Source organism: Bacillus rossius, chromosome 1 (assembly GCF_032445375.1).
Source record: "Bacillus rossius redtenbacheri isolate Brsri chromosome 1, Brsri_v3, whole genome shotgun sequence".
NCBI lineage: Eukaryota > Metazoa > Arthropoda > Insecta > Phasmatodea > Bacillidae > Bacillus > Bacillus rossius.
Genome location: NC_086330.1, coordinates 371,118,419 through 371,135,714, shown reverse-complemented (window position 1 = coordinate 371,135,714; position 17,296 = coordinate 371,118,419). Strand labels below are relative to the sequence as shown.

The 17,296-nt window shown below is 35.5% G+C and overlaps 2 protein-coding genes across 2 annotated transcripts; both read left to right on the top strand.

The window, feature by feature from the left end:
* Window positions 1–103: 103 nt before the first annotated feature.
* On the top strand, window positions 104–15,486 carry LOC134528455 (26S proteasome non-ATPase regulatory subunit 8). Its single transcript, XM_063362077.1, has 6 exons — window positions 104–507; window positions 6,994–7,066; window positions 8,789–8,891; window positions 11,392–11,584; window positions 14,309–14,494; window positions 15,160–15,486. Exons 1-6 carry the CDS (start codon window positions 379–381, stop codon window positions 15,292–15,294), a joined length of 819 nt encoding a protein of 272 aa, XP_063218147.1. The 5' UTR covers window positions 104–378; the 3' UTR covers window positions 15,295–15,486.
* On the top strand, window positions 1,100–5,746 carry LOC134528454 (uncharacterized). The gene is made up of 2 exons (XM_063362076.1): window positions 1,100–2,223; window positions 2,740–5,746. Exon 2 carries the CDS (start codon window positions 2,746–2,748, stop codon window positions 4,762–4,764), a length of 2,019 nt encoding a protein of 672 aa, XP_063218146.1. The 5' UTR covers window positions 1,100–2,223; window positions 2,740–2,745; the 3' UTR covers window positions 4,765–5,746.
* Window positions 15,487–17,296: the final 1,810 nt, after the last annotated feature.

The following is a 17,296-nucleotide window of genomic DNA, read 5'->3' as shown; positions in this document are numbered from 1 at the left end:
GAAAAAAAAAATCGTAATTCCAAAATATTGATAATCGATACTCTTGAACGATCTGAGAAACGCCGTTTCATTAGCATTATTAATAAATTTGAAATTCGTTATTTTTCCAACCTTCTTAGCTGTAGACAAATGCATTTATGGTAGGATGTATTTTGCGCTCGAGTCCCGGGTGATGCATGGGTGTAAAATTTTAACTACTTGAAAAACATACTTTAGATAACGACCATGTTACAAAAAAAAAAAAAACGAATCCAAGCCTCGTTGTTGATGAAATCCGTAGACTTTATATTATTATAAATAAATTAATAAATTTGGATTGGGATTCACTGTTATCAGGAAATTTTAGAGCTTTTACGCACCTCACAGCTATACTTTTCTATGGTTATTTACGTTATCAACATGGCGGCAATGAAAGATGTATTGTCATTATACCAGCAGCTAAAATCAGAATGGACCAAGAAACCTCCAAGACTGGAAAAATGTGGCGACCTCCTCCTGAAATTAAAGGTTTGAGAAAACACTTTTGGTGTGATTTACTTAAGACTTATATTATATATGGTGTTTTAGGTTATGCTATGTATTTTGACACATTTGGATTGTTGGTTAGTATTAATAATTCATCGAAGTAATGATTCCTAATGTTAAAATTCTTGCTATTGGACATGGACCTGGTTGCAAGTATGTTCTTTAATCTTTAAAACTCTCGCACCTCTTTAGCCCTTACCACCCTCCCCTCATGCTCATTCCGCTATTATTTTTCTTCCCAGGACTCACCAAGGAGTGCTTCCCTATTCCCGTTCTTCTCCCAACTCTTCGAAGCTTCTCTCCCTATAACTAAATATAAGTTAATGAAAAGGTTAATTTTGGGACTAAGTGGGATAAACCAATGAAAAAAATATTATCAACATTTAGAATTAGTACTGTTTTTTTTTATAGGCAGTGGCATTTAAATTTTAAAAATTGTGTTTTCCCCATGGATTGGTTGGTTAGTTTACAATTTTCATAGCAATTGCCTTTTGGTGATTGATATTTCATTTTATAAAATAAATGAAATAAGTCAATTTGAAGCATTCAACTGTTTCGATTTTTATTGGTAAAATATAATGTAATGATAAAAAAAATTTGGAAAGTTTGTTTTTGTTTTTCTTCTTTGTCTTTTGTTTTAATTTCTTCTTTGGCATCGAATGCTGAGGTAAAATGTAAAAGTTCTGCATGTATCCAAGTTAATCAATGGATCCCGATGGTATGTTCCTGTATACATTGATCCTGTGGTACATGATGCTTGCTGTTTTAATTCAGTACGTCAGAAGTCCCTGATGGCATAATCCTGTTGGCTTGATCCTGTGGTACATGATGCTTGCTGTTTTAGTTCAGTACCTACTTTAGGAAGATCCTGCACATGAAAGAAATTGTGAAATAAGTAAGAATTATGATAGTAGGTTGAAAAAAATCCTTTTTTTTCGAATTGCGATCATAATTCTTTATTAGGTATGGTATATAACAATATTTTTTTAAGTACATCATCATCTACCACAGGGTCAAACCAATTGGATCATGCCATCAGGATCAAGCCTTCAGGACTCAAGGATAAACTTCAATATATGAAACTGAAAAATTAGCATACTTTTAATTCTCCATAGTTGGCACAGTTGGCTAAACAAAGAGATACACGCTCGCGGGTAAACAATGAATGGCAGCGACAGTGTGAAAATATAGGTATTGTAATGTAAGCTTTAAACAGTTATTTTTCATGAACCAGTAAGAATTAAGAAATCATCCTGCAGGGTAAATTTAGGGATGTGTGTAGTGTGTGAAAACCGTTTTCCAAATTTTTTTCTTTCCGTTCTAAGAAGCCCCTATATCTGAGCATCACCGCATCATGTACCTCAGGATAAATTATACAGGATCATGCCATCAGGATCAAGGGATAAACTTGGATCCGTGATACGGAACAAATACCGTACAGTCATTCAGGGTAACTTTGAACCATTGGGGTTAACTTTGCACCACCCTTCAAATTTCATTCCCTTTGTGTAACACAAAATATACATTTACTATTATTTCTCTTTGGTGGTTGTATACTGAAGCTTGGTTCTTGTTCTATTATTAAAAATGTAAGTTGGTTAGACTGGAGTCTAAATATTTTTTCAGTCACTTGTTATCTATGGTATTGTTTTGGTGTGTCTTTTAGAGTTCTATTTTCAAGTTGATGATAAAGATTAGGTAAGTGTAATTTATTATTGTTTGCATGTTTATTCTCAACATTGTTGATTAATAATTGTGCACTAAGAATCTTTAACTTTTTTTTTTAATTTAAGTTATTGAAATTAACAATAGACATTCACATAACCTCTTAACCACACATTTAGGGTAACTTTGAACCGGCTCAAAGTTAGACAGTAGTGTTACTGCACTGATAATAAACACAAAAACTGCCAAGTTTTGAGTTAAATAACTTACCTGACATAGGCTATTAGGCCTACATAAAAATTAATCTGTTCACTTAATTACATATGTTCACTTAATTATATACAAGGGTGGAATATAGTGCTTTAGAAAAAATTTCATTCTGTAGACTTTGGGAATTGTTTTGGCAGACAAAACTTTGTTTAGGGCTAACTTAAATCTTTATAATACTGTACCAGTTTATTATGTAATCATTTAATGATTACATAGTTTTGAAAAACCTACCATATAATCATTTGAAACATTAATAAATGTTAATTCTGTTTGTTGTAGGCCAAAATGCCAAAAGTGAAACCTGGTGGTTCAGTCAGCCCAGGAGTACGACGATATGGAACCAAGAGTCGCTACACAACAGAGGAACTGGAGAGGATCCTCAGTGACATAAAATGTGGCAAAATCAGTCAACGAGAAGCATCAAAGTTGTACAACATCCCAAGAAACACATTGAGGAATAAACTATTAGGACAACACAACAAGAAAGTAGGAAGACCAACAATATTCTCAAAGGAGGAAGAACTGTTTTTCATTCAACACATTCTGTACCTTAGTGATGAAGGCATTCCAATATCTCTGTTTGATGTTCGGTGTGTTGTAAAATGCTATCTGGATACCCAAAACAGAAAAGTGCAACAATTCAAGGGGAATATGCCGGGTTGGGACTGGAGTCAGTCATTTTTGGAACGACACAAAGCTGCTCTGAAACAGAGACTCGAAACAAATATCAGCAGAAGACGGGCACAAGTGAATGAAGAGACATTAAATGAATTCTTCAACAATTTTGAAGGTGAAGTTAGTGAAGTTTCAGCATGTAATATTTACAATTATGATGAAACTGGCTTCCACGATAACCCCAGTAGAAGAAAACTTCTGTTTCGCAGAAGCTGTCGTCACCCAGAAAGAATACGCAATTCTACGAAGAGTTGCTACACTGTTGTATTTTGTGGAAGTGCTGATGGCAATTTCATTCCACCTTATGTCATAATGAAAGGTACTCAGAAATGGTCTGACTGGGTGTATGGTGCACCGGAAGGAACACGTCTGAACACATCAAAATCAGGTTGGATCGACAACAAAGTTTTTGATGATTGGTTTGAATACCATTTCCTTCCTATTGCAAAGACAAAACCTGGAAAAATTATACTTATTGGTGATAACATGTCTGCACATCTGTCCATTTACACACTCAAACTTGCAGCAGAAAATGATGTCAGGCTATTGTTTTTTCCACCAAATTCCACTCACTTACTGCAGCCACTTGACGTAGCATACTTCTCTAGTCTGAAAACATACTGGCGTCAAGTTCTATCTAGTTGGAGAGAAACTAAAGGTGGGAAAAAAGTGGTGGCATTACCAAAAGCAGTCTTCTGCCAGCTATTGAAGGCTACACTTGAAAAGGGGCAAGAAACAGGATGTAACAACTTGAGGAAAGGATTCGAGTGTTCAGGACTAAACCCGGTAAACAGAGACAAAGTTCTACAGAAACTTCCAATGTATGCCCGAACTACTGACGAAGTACGAGAAGATGTTGGAAATGAGTTCAGAAAATACATCGAGTCAGTAAGAACAAATGATTTAAGCGCTGTTCACAGAGCTAGAAAGTTTTGCTTGCCAGTGAGAGCTGGCAAGAGTGTTTCTGTAGAGGAAGTTGAAGCCTACTATGCAAACAAAGAAACGGAGGAAAAACAGAAAATGACTAGCAAAGGAAGAGGTGGAGCAAGAACTCGAGGAGGCAGATTAAAGTCATCTTCAGTTAGAACACAAGGAGGACGTTTGCAGAGTAGAAATGACTCTTGTTCATTAGAAATTTCAGACGGAAATCCATCTAATGCTCCTGTTACTTCTGCGCAGGAAAGCACAGAAGTAATGTTGGACCACAGTGATGTAGTAGCAGAAGTGGAGAACACCAGTCAACTGGCATATGCGATTAATGAACCATCAACTTCTATTGCCACAATAGTAATTGAGCATCAGGCAGTAGGTGAAAATATTTCTCACACAGAACTTGCAAGTGTTGCGAGTTTACCTTCTAACATATACAGTGTTGAAGACTATGTTGTTGTCCATTATGAGGGGGTACTTTATCCAGGGCAGATTATTAAATTAGAGAACAATTTGTGCATGGTTCGATGCATGGAGAAGTCTGGCATCAATTGGAAATGGCCTAAAAATAATGATGATTTGTGGTATGAAAAAACTGATGTTTTTAAAAAATTGTCCCCACAGTGTATAACACCTGCAAGTAATCGTGGAGTTTTTCAGGTTACTGATCCCTTGCTTTGTGCTAAAGTGCTTTTTTAACCAAAAAACTTAACTGAAAAAATGTTTGTTTTTTTAGTTATACTTCTGTAGTAGAGCACTTAGTTATAGTCATTTCAAATGTTAAATTAAATGCTACATTTAGTATTCTATCAAAACATTTTTGTTAATTTATTCAGGTAATATTATTTATGTATTTATTTTATCAATGTGGTCTGTGTTATGTAGAAACGTTTGAAGATTGTTTTTTTTAATCACTTTTCAGTGTTTTTCCGTACAAAAAATTACACTTTAATACTTAAACTTTATTATTTCTCTTTCTCATCATTGCCCATTATAATACATCAACATCTAATTTTAAAAGTGCATTATATTAATTGTTGGAAACTGTTGGCCTAGATTTTTAGTGTATGTTGTTTGTTTCTTCCAGTGGTGCAAAGTTAACCAGACTTCTAACTTCCACAAAATAATGCATTTCTCATGGGAAAATGTTCCCTGGTTCAAAGTTACCCTGATTGTCAGTGTAACTTTGCACCACGATAAAATTGAAATTTTTGCTATATAATTAATAACTTATTGCATTCTTAGCAACATGTAACTATTATTTAGGAGTACTACTTCCATTTTATACCTTTTACCATACGAATACCAAAACAACACAAGTTAGACAACTGTTTATAGACAGAATGTGGTTCAAAGTTACCCTGAATGACTGTAGCTAAACTAGAAATTTACCAAATAGTTTTGGTAATTCATCTGTGGAGTTTAGGATCTTTTCTTGAAAAGAAAAAAAATGGATTTGAGGGCGATAGATTATGTTTAGTATCATGCAAACAGCTCTTTTTAGTATGCACTATTTTATTCTCTCTTGTGTATTGCCTATGAAAAAATTGTGAACTGAGTGAGAATGAAGAATACTTTTATTTTCATGCAGCATTTAGGCATATTTTATTTATTTGTTTATTTTTGGAATAAAATGTAAATGTTTTAAGAGGTACCTTCTTAGCTATACATGAAAAGTAATACCGTAAGTCAAATGTATTAAGTAAGAATACAAACATAGTTTTTTAAAAGATTAAAATATTTTTACGAAATTTTATTAATGCAGCTGACATAATCTAACCAACCTTTCACTTAATTATAATTTGCTTTTTTCAACATTTAGTTAATCTTTAAATATATTATAAATGATTTTACTATAATTAAATGTATCAGACCTAATATAACCAAATCTTTCCCTTTTTTTTAATCACCCCCATTTGTAGAAATATAGTCAATAGTAAAAAAAACTTATAACCCTAAAAATTCCTAACCAAATCAGAGGAAAAGATTGGCCAAGTTTTTTTTTGTGGCACATAGGTTTTCACTTCCATCGTGGTAATTACTTTAACAAAAGGTGTACCTACTTAATGTCGGTCACTCACATTAAAAATAAATGTGACAATAGTTAAATATTTAATTTGAATTGTTGATTATTTTTATTCATATCCTTCGCTACTGGACCTATCCATTTGATGGTTTTCCATTCCTAGTTTTGAACTCTGAACTTCGAAATGACAAATTTATTAATTGATAAAACACATTAAAACCAAGACCTGAAGTAAATTGAAAAATGATAATTTAAAGCAATGTACACAATCACCCAATAGTTAATAACATTATAAATTCCAAAATTGAATAAAACAGCACAAGCAAATTAATACCAACTGCACCTCTTTTTTTCATCAAAATGAGAATTACAGTCATGTAAAACTTTCTGTAAATATCAAAATGGAGAATATGTACTTTGTAAATAAGGAAGAATGTCCAAACTGTAAAGGTTTTGGGTTAAATATTAGTATCATTACACTCCGTGGCTGGAAAATAACATAATGTTAATAATAGGGGGAAGATAATTTTTTTCTGGCTGTAATTTCACAAAAAATGAAAAGGTAGAAGCCTGTAAATTTACTGCATTTCATTCTTTAATTAAAATAATTAACAATAAATGCTGGGGTTTATGTGGTGAGTTCTCTATGCTCTTTATTAGAAGCAGTGTATTGCAGATTTACTGTTTTTACTATGAGAAAGGTGGGTGGAAATAATCTGTATTTTAAAAATTTATTGAAGAGGAATAATTAAGAAACATTAGTAGGCCCCAAAGTCACATTGTTTTATATCCTATTCAAAATATTTTTTTTACAGAAGCCAGTAAACTCTACAATTACCTGGTAGATTGTGCTGCCTCTTTTAACATATCAAAAATACGTAATAGTTTTGTTTGTGTTCCAGGTTGGCCTGACGAACCTGATGTTTCTTCCTACATCCAATGCGACTGCGTCCCAGCAAGAACTTCTTATTGCTAGTAAGTTTGTGTGTGTTGAAGTGTTAAAGATAATGCACAGCTTGATTGACAGGAATCGATGAAAGAAACTCGACTCCTTTTGAGCATGTAAGCAAGAGGTAATTCTTTTTACATGTCAGTGCCAAGAATGTAGATTCACTTTCCAGCCGAGTGCGAAGGTATGCTTGAGCAGCGGACCAGGTTACCAGTAGTCTCTTGGGGTTGCTGGAAGCCACGTTCTTCGAGTGCTATGCCAGCTTCACTTAGGTGTCAACTGTTGGGGTCGCGGGCGAAACCCACATATGTGAATAAATAATCTGTGAAAAGATGAGTAGGCTATGTCCTGGTCTTAATTCTTAGGATAGGGGTGTGCGTGCATCATGCAGGAAGGCATAAGTCTACATTCTTAATGCTTTAAAGTAAATGAAACATTTTTAACAAGTGAATGGTGAGGACACCGTAGCTCAGTGAACACGATAACGTGACAGTGAAGGTTACACTCGAGGTCACCCACAGAGGCTTGCAGAGGGCTCCAGAAGATTTGCATGACATAATAGTCATGGTGGTCCTTCACTGCAGACAGTTTGTGTCGTGGACTTGTGTTCATTGGCAGACACAGCCGGGGTTGTGCCCTGTCTCGGTGCCACCGTCCGTGCCGGCCTGCCACGGGAACAGCCAGTCTTGTGCAGTGTCTCGTCCACTCGGCGCGGGGCAGCTGCCTTTACTGACGTGCACCTTGCCTAGTCAAGTCGCTCTCTGGCACCTTGTTAATAATATGTAGGCTACTTCCTAGGCAAATACAAGCTTGTAAATTTTTTTGACGTGACAACGTCTAATAAATTGATGAACGCCAGCTGCACGCACGAAAAAGTGTCCCGTTATGCACATTGTTCCGTTACGCTGTGTCCCGTTACGCTAATTGTACGCTTGCGCCACAATTATCTCTCTTCCACTCGACTGTTTATAAAGTGAAGTGAAAAGTTAATTTGATTTTCATTGCTTATTACAACAACAATTTCGGCAATAAAGGTTAATTATTCTTGCATTTAAAAAATCTGATTACCAGTATAATTTCAAGTATTTATTCTTTTATTATTAAAATAAAAATGATTCAATTTTATTCATAAAGTATGCAATCATTTCATCGATGTTTTGTTATGACGTCACTTTTAACTATTGTTCGTAAACAGACTTTACAGACAACCAATTTTTTTAAGTAAGTTTGGGATTATACTCTTGTTGTTTTTGTCAGTTTTATTATTTTATTAGAGATTGTTTTGCAAATCTGTAAATGAACCAAAGTGTAACGTGTCTCCTTTGTATATAGCGTATGTGTTTCAGATACCGAGAAATTGAAAATTACAGAAAGATTTATAATAATGAAAAAATTGAAACAGTGTGTAATGCCAAAAGAGAACCTGTTTTTATTTAATACATTTAAGTCTAAAGTTTAAAACTCACGTGTAAATAAAAATTTCAGTAGTACATTGTCAATAATGATTTACTGACAGATGAAATAAGATATGTTATAGAAAAATATAATGCAGTAAGTTTTGTAAAAAAATAAAGTGTTTGCATTTAGATGCGTAGTTCTGCCACTTTGTAAGGCCGTAATGGGGCTGTACTTTGTTTTGGTGAACTGAACTATGTTTTTACATGATAAATGGTAATGTTTTTGTGCAGAGTTATTAAACTGTTTTGCGCTAGTTCTACATTGCGGGTATTGTATGGTGTTCGTTTCAGGAGATGTGTTGGAGATAGGGGCTCAGTGGAGCATAGCTGCGAAGGATATCCCATCTTTTGAGAGATACATGGCCCAGTTGAAGTGTTACTATCTCGACTACAAGTAAGTTGTCGCAGAACTTGTTATTCATGTGGTTGTTAGTGTCTCTCCTGTATGTTAGTTGGTAGTTGGCTGGTTTGCTGCCTATAAATAGCTCTGCTACCTTTGTATGCCACCTCAAAACCCAATAACTATTACATATTCAAAATCATTGGCCATGTGTAAACTGATCAGTTGATATTTAGCTTTGTGATTTTGGTATGTTTTAATTTGGGTGAGGACATGGTGTATGCTCTTTGCTATGCCTCGCCTTAATAAAGACGAGAGAACGCAATCCGGACATGGCACCAGGAGTAATTCAAACACAAGCAAACAAAATATGAGTAAAAATCAAAACTGTTAAACCAAACATAATCTCCTTATGTTAATGGAATGCCGGTTCCAAAACACAGCAGAGTAAAAAACAAATTGAAGTATGCCACCAAAATGATTGCTGCTGATACAGTATTTACAATTATCTTTTTTTTTTGTTTGTTACAACTAGACAAATGTCGAAACAATATATAAAAAATTCTACCAACTTTATGCGTAACATATTTGTGGGCCAAAAAAAAAATGGAATAAACTTTACAAATATGTAAGACAAAATACGTAAAGTGGAAGAGAAAAGCGAAATGTTTCTGAGTCCGTGTTTTTTGTGCGATGTTTCTCTTAAGCATGACTTTTTACCAATGCAGCTCTATGTGAGCTTGTTGAACGAACCCTTTAGTACTCATGCTTACTCTGTGATGACGATGCCTCGTACCAAAACGTAAAACAAACTAATGTTCCAAACAAACAAAGTTTGGTCCTTCTCTTCACAGTCATTACATTTTCCTAACAGCAGACAATCATCAGTGCACCACACCATTACCTTCAGATGCACAATAGTCTTATCCTGTGCAATTACTATACCTTTGTTCTTGCAATAGACCATCATTTGCACTAAATACCAAAAGTTATGATGCAGGTACTAAATGTGTATGCAAAATATTCATCAAATAAAACCAAAGGCGTTGTCCGATTTTCTCTCTTAAACTGACTACTTAACAAAAAGTTCAAATTTAGGTCAGCGCTGTCAATCATCGTCAGTGCTGTACGCTCAACACCAGACACCCGTAATTTACCTCAAAAGTTAGTTTAAATAAAGTTTGTGTTATTCTTAACTGCAGAGAAGTTCAAATCTCGAAGCAGAACTCACAAGGCCACTATCCACTGAGCAGCTGTTGCTCTCGCCTACACTGTTGGCTCCAGCTGTCCGTATCGGCATTAGGTGACCTTCACGTTGAAGGCCTTACACGCACAATTTATTTACTACTTCATCTACCGAGTTTCTGCTCTTTAGACTACTGCTGCCACCAAAACTCGACACATCCGTTCAGCCTAAAAAATATATAAGCAGTTCATGACTTACAGTAACGCGGGTCACTCACACAGCTCCGTCTTGGTGTGGGAGCACCGCCTCCGAGCTGGCCTGCAGAAACCACAGCGCTCGCGTTACTCTCTCGTAGACTTCGTAGACTGCCGATTGTCATATTTACTGCCACGATCATGCCTTTCTGCCGCAGCGCCGCTTGCCTCAAAGCTTGACGACACAACTTGTTAAATATGAGCAAAAAATTGTAATTAGGGCTTTAAAAAAAATACAATAAAGGATTCAAAGATTCTGAACTTATTAATTATATTTAATTTTCAGAAGTGTCCTTACATTATTAATGGTAAAAAGAAAAATTCCACCTTCAACAGTTTTCACCAAAAATTAAAATTGTGTAAACCATTTCCAGCTAACTGCATACTTAATTTGAATTTAACTTCCATACTTTTTTTTTTTAATGTTTTCAAATTTGTTTTTATTTTTAATGTCAACACCAGTACATATGTGTATTATTTTGCTAATTTTATTATTTTATAATTTTAGTTTGCTATCAAAATTAAGGTATGAAATCAAAAGTATGCCATTGTTATTTATTGTGAGACAATGAAACTGGAGAAATTACTTATTTGGTCAGAGAGATGAAAATAGATTTTTCAATAGGTACCTTGTAAGCGACGTGGGAAATTCATTCCATTCCATATTTAAGAAAAAAATTATTTTCACCCAACATAGGCAAGTAGCATGTCAAATTAAACCTTGTAAGTTGCTCTTTAAAATGAGGTGTCTACTTGAGATATTTGAGACTGAAAATGTATATGTGAGCCACAGAATGATGATTTTTTCAAAACTTTGAAAATTAATTACACAAAAATGCAGTGAGATAAAAAAGTTTTTGAAATACATATTTTCTTATTTTTCTTATTGGTGTAATTATGGAGAATGATTCCTGTAAGATTCATGAAATCTAAACTCGTCGGGTCGAGTGGCTGGTTGGTTTGACGTGGAACGACCCACGTGGCAGTTACGGTATGAGTGTGTGGCTTGTCTGCGAGCAGCAGCTCCCGAGCTAACATGCCTCAAGGAGCCGAGGTGTTTGCCGGTGACTGCAGCCGGGAGCCGAGTGGCTGACGGCGCGGGGCGTGCTTGCAGGGACGAGCTGACGGAGTCGTCGTACAAGTACCAGCTGCTGGGGCTCAACCTGCTGTTCCTGCTATCGCAGAACCGCGTTGCAGAGTTCCACACGGAGCTGGAGCTGCTGCCCGCCGACCAGATCCAGAGCAACGTGTACGTGCGGCACCCCCTGTCGCTGGAGCAGTACCTCATGGAGGGCAGCTACAACAAGGTCTCTCTCTCTCTCCCTTTTTGTCTCTCCCTCTCTCTCTCCCTTCTCTCTCCCTTTCTCTCTCCCTTTTCTCTCCCCCCTCTTTCTCTCCCCCCACTTTCTCTCCCCCTCTTTCTCTCCTCCCTCTTTCTCTCCCCCCTCTCTCCCCTTCTCCCCCTCTATCTCCCTCTCTCCCCCTCTCTTCCTCTTACACGCCCTCTCTCCCCCCCCCCCTCTCTCTCGTGTCAACGCAACGTAAACCACTCTCTGCGAATGTTTTTATAAACATTCCACCTTCTAGAACGTTTTCTATTTAATCCATCCAACAATTTTTTGAAGTTCCTACATTTACTAAATAAGAATAAAATGGCACTGAGCTTCACGTTGGCCCGGTGCATGTACGACGGGTCTGTAGGGTGCTACTATACTGAAAACTCATGTGAAAATAACACCCATTTACTCCCAAGTTAAGCACTAGAAAAATTAGTAGCTGTATTGATTTTTTTTTTTTTTTTTTTAAGACTTGGCTATTTCTACCCTCATGGTTCAATCAAGGCCATTTATAAACTCAACCAAGATTTTCCACCTCTGTATTTTATGGATCAGTCTGGAAGTATTTTTTTTGCAAAATTATGGTAGCTACGTTAGCCATAAGAAGTTATACATATATATTAGGGGTCAGTGAGTACTGAAAAAAATTTGGAGTTGGTGAATAATTTGGTATTAAATTTGACATTTAAAAACAATTCATTAATTTTATTTTTTATTACAAATATATTAAGCAAATCAGACTCATTATAAAATAATAATTTAAAAGAAAAAATTAAAATGTATGAATTCCAGAAAATTTTTTTAAAAAAATTTGGATTTGTTTTCCACAACATTCTACATACACGCATTATTTGTAACTGCTCCAACTGCAAAGAAATGTTTGTAATATTGCAATGGAGACATTTTAAAATTAACTTACGTAAAGATTTTAAAATTGAATAAAAATAAATAATAACCAATTAATTCTACTATTTCCCGTGTAAAGCGACTGCATATATTAAAATGGTATTGGGATACAGTCAAACCTCTATCTATCGAACTCGCGTGTATCGATTGTCCGTGTTTATCGTATACTCTCTACGGTCCCGGCAAAATTGCCATACAACTAAGGTTAAAAATGTCCGCTTGTACCGATGTTCGAATTATCGTTTTGTCCGCATTGATCGTACAAAATATGTGGTCCCGTCACTATAAATTATAATAGATGATCGTTTAACCATAAAGATTTTGCAGAAATATACATTTCTTAGTAAGAAACCGTCATAAAAACAGTAACGATAGTATATGGTAGTAAAAATCACCTTAAATCTGCAGCCAAGTAATGGAGCACGTAAATATGAAAAAAAAACAAATGAACAACAACTTACGAATAAATTGGATGATGTACCATAACTACAGTACAAACCCAATTGTTATCCTAAGATAATTACCATAAAAAGAACTAAAGATTCTTTGTAGATACCATAATTACCACAGAAGTACGATAGCTACCACATTTGCACTACAGTTACCGTAACAACCGAGATGTATATTTACCGTGACGGTAATGTATTTATTTATGACATATTAAAATTAAAGAACTTATTGAAAAATAGGATGTTAAATTTTTATATGTACGTTTGGCACATGTTGCGAAGAAATAATGCGATCTGAAAGAATGCAGTACTACTACGAAAAGTGAAAAGGGTAATTGTGGATTTTTAGGTTATGGCAGTCTCTCTCGTTTTTCAGTAATATCGGCCGAAAATTAACAAGCGTATCTGAAGTCGGCAGAAATGCCGATTCAACTAAATATTGGCAAAATCGGCTTCTTCAGTACAGCTCTACATTTTATGACATGAGTAAACATAACTATTTCAGACTTCAGGATATTGAAAAAGACTTTAATTTCCATGTAGATTTATAGTGTGTATGTTTTTTTTTTTGCAAGTGTAAATTAAATTAAGTAAAATACTTCCATTTTTATTTATTTTTCAACTGATTTAACTTTAATGACAAGTAACTGATATATTTCTGACACTAATTTTGAGGTTGAAATATTTTTTTAAAATTCTTAGAGTGAAGTCCACATCTATTGAATGTCCGCATCTACTGAATTTTTTTGTTGGTCCCCTGAAAAACGATAGATAGAGGTTTGACTGTACCTGTTCTTAAATTTTAAACATGTTCAAAGTCTCGCAATATTGCACATTTAAAATTCATTTTTTTAATCTTTGTGTATTTTGTGAATCTATCTTTCATAGTTACCTATTATTAAATAATCATATTTTATATAGTAATTTTGTATTAATTAATTAAATTTTCCAGCCTCTTTTAGTTAATCAATGCTTCAATAAGCAACTAATGGGTAGTCAACAAACAAATAGAAACAAGCAAAAAATATGAGTTAAAAAAAAGAGGTTATCTTGCGTTTATAAACTAAAATATATTTGATGCTTTTCTTAAAATGAGTTAATTTGTGTTGTTTAGTGAATTCATAAAAATACGTTAACCATAATGTGTTTTATTCTGTATTGTTTCGGGATTGGTGAATCAGCAACAGTTGTATCGGCATAATTTTGTGAATCGGTGCAGCTCGAGTTAAAATAGTTTACATTAGTACTGTAGATATTCGTTGGTAAAGGTGTATCTGAGTGTAGAGTATGAGAACCGAGGTGTACCTGTGTAGAGGTGGTGGGGCACGCGTGGTTGCAGATATTCCTCGCCAAGGGCAACGTCCCGGCAGAGAGCTACAACTTCTTCATCGACATCCTGCTAGACACGGTGCGGGGCGAGATCGCGGCCTGCCTGGAGAAGGCGTACGAGAAGATCTCGCTGACGGAGGCGGCCCGCATGCTGAACCTGCCCAGCCAGGCGGCCATCAAGGCGTACGGCTCCAAGGTGACTGGTCCTCACGTCGCGTGCCTGAACGGACAGCCTCCCACCACCTGTGGGGTTAAACCTTGAGCCGTCTGACTCCTCACGTTCCCCCAACAGTGCGTGCCAGTGCTCCATTCACTCCACCCATCAGATACAATGGCCCCAGTGTCATTTATTCATTATTTTATGCTTTCTTTAATTCATACTTTAATTCATGCATTCATTCTTTCATTCTTGTTGACGGTATTAGTGGAGTTTGTATCCATCAAACGTGCTTTGGTTCTCTGATTTTTGTACCTGTAACGCCTTTTTAAGTTAATAAAAATTTATTTGAATCACAAATCATTACATTATATTATCCTTTATTTTATTGTCAACATTAAAAAAAAATGAATCGTTTCACTTACCGGTCGCTGCAGTGTGTTGTCTCGCCAACATCTAGGTCTCCGTTTTAGTCGCTGCTTCACTGCACTCTTCCCACCTTCTTGCACACGTTTCCCCCCTCATCCTCCTTGTTTGTCGGACTGTCCGTCCCTCACTGCTTGCTTCACCCTGCACCAGGTTTTTGTGTGGAACGCTTGTGTGGATGTGATTACTGCGAGAGTGTGTCCTCGCGCAAAAGTTCAAACTCGTAACCTGGTCGGTGACTTCACTCAGTTTGGAAATGGGTGTTGGTTTTGTTGCAGAAAGCCTGGACCTTAGGAAAGGACAACTTTTACTACTTCGGCGGTGAGGAGAAGAAGCCGGACGAGTCGCTCCCCTCCAAGGAGCTGGCGGAGCAAGTCATAGAGTACGCTCGAGAACTGGAGATGATCGTGTAGAGTTGCCGAGTTCTGTCAACTTGTGAACATTAAATATTCAACTTCAACTGCAAAAGAGATTGGTTGTTATAATTGACGCGAAATAGCTTTGGCCAACTTTTCCTAACACTATTTATGTTTTGTAAATAACAATCTGTTCTTCTCACCATGTTTGCATGTTTGTTTCATTAATAAAATAATTTTTTTACATAAGTTTTGTATTTATTTCACCTGGATATTGTTATTGAAACTGTGTTAGAATTAACGCCAGTTTCCTCAATGATGTTTTAAGAAAGTGGTTTTTCTATTACAGTCAACAACATATACTGTGTTTTATCGCACAATTGCCGCACTGTCGCGTCATGATTTTGGTCTCGCTGGTAGATTCCAAGCGTTTTGCCACAGCAATCAGTTTTCAAGTTGAAGTCGGGGGGGTTGTAGTATTTATAATGGAAAAATTGAGTAATTAAAGTATAATGGGAAAATAGAGTAGTACATAACAGAAAAAAAATTGTTTGATGTTTTTGCACACTACAATTTCCTGTTTAACAGGGTAAAATGTTTCGGTCCCGCCATTTTATCCATAAGATATACGTATGTTATTTGTCCCTCATGTGAGACTGTCCCAAAAACTATGTTTTCCATATAAATGGATTTTTTTTTAAAGTTCAAATCCATTATTCATAATATATTGAAATTTATTTATTTAATTAACACAAACATTAAGTTGTCTGATATGTTACTCTTACAAACATATTTTCATCACTATAAGCTTTATCTGTTCTGTTAACGCTGTTTATTACTTATGGAAATAAAGCCAGAACTAGTTGGCATCATTTATGTTTGGTTGCATTGATGCGTGTATAGTGTGTGGTTATAGTTGAATATATGTATTGATAGCTCGCCAGTTAGGTAAATTATGCACACACTGTGTTTCTGCTGAATGACTTATAAATTTAAATTGCTTGGTGTGGTTTTGTTTATTTTGCTTACTTTTTATATAAATGTTCTTTCCGTGCAAAATGTTTTGTTATGAAAAACTTAACCTCAACAAAACTGCTTTTCTTACATAAAAGTTGCACCCCTACATTTCAAACTTTATTTTATTATAAAATGTGCGATTATTATGCGTTAAAACATGGTAAGTTCAAAACTACCTAGGATATTTGTGGATAACAAATCAGTTTTTAGAAATGTTCTTAATGCAACCAATTTTTCTTAAAGTGTGGCCATTATATCAACAAGAATTGCTTGTCCATTCTTGAGTATCCTCCATGACATACATTAAAAACCTGCAATGGCGTATGTCCAACAAAAGGTTTTAACTGAATCTTCCTCGGTGCAAGAGTTACTCAAAGAACGCAGGAACATTATAGACCGGTACACTGGTTGGGCTGTGGAAGCCGTAAATGTGCGTCCCAGTGACAAGAATTGTTAGTGGTCCTACTGCTTGTTACTGGGAAATAAGTGCCGCAATTTTGAGTTAGCTGCTTTCAGGTAGGCGTTTAACCCTTTCAGTATAAATGTCCAGTGAAGTGGACAATGTAGGCTATATCTCGGTGATGCATGGAGTTAATCAAACCTTGAATGTGTGGGTCAAGGTGCACCAACATTTTAGTGAACACCTTACTTTGTGGATATGATATAAATTTTATTTCACTTTTATTAATTATTATAAAATCATTATACATAAATTGATATTATAATTATAGCATAAGATTATTATCACATGAAAAAAAATTTTTTTAGTTAAAAAAAAAAAAAATTAAAATTATGCATATCTTAGGAATTGACTAAGTGTGACCGAATGGGTTAAAGCTCCCGTAATAAACAAACCAGATAAAATTTACTTAAACAATGCTAGTTTTTGACTCGTATTGAACTTAAAACTCTAGAGCAAATTTATTTGTTTTAGTAGCTTAACTTAGAATAGAGTTTTATACTAAACGTTACTTCAATGTCGCTAACTAGGCTTGTGAAGTTTTTTTTAACCCAATTACAGGGTCAGTTCTCTCTTCCTGAA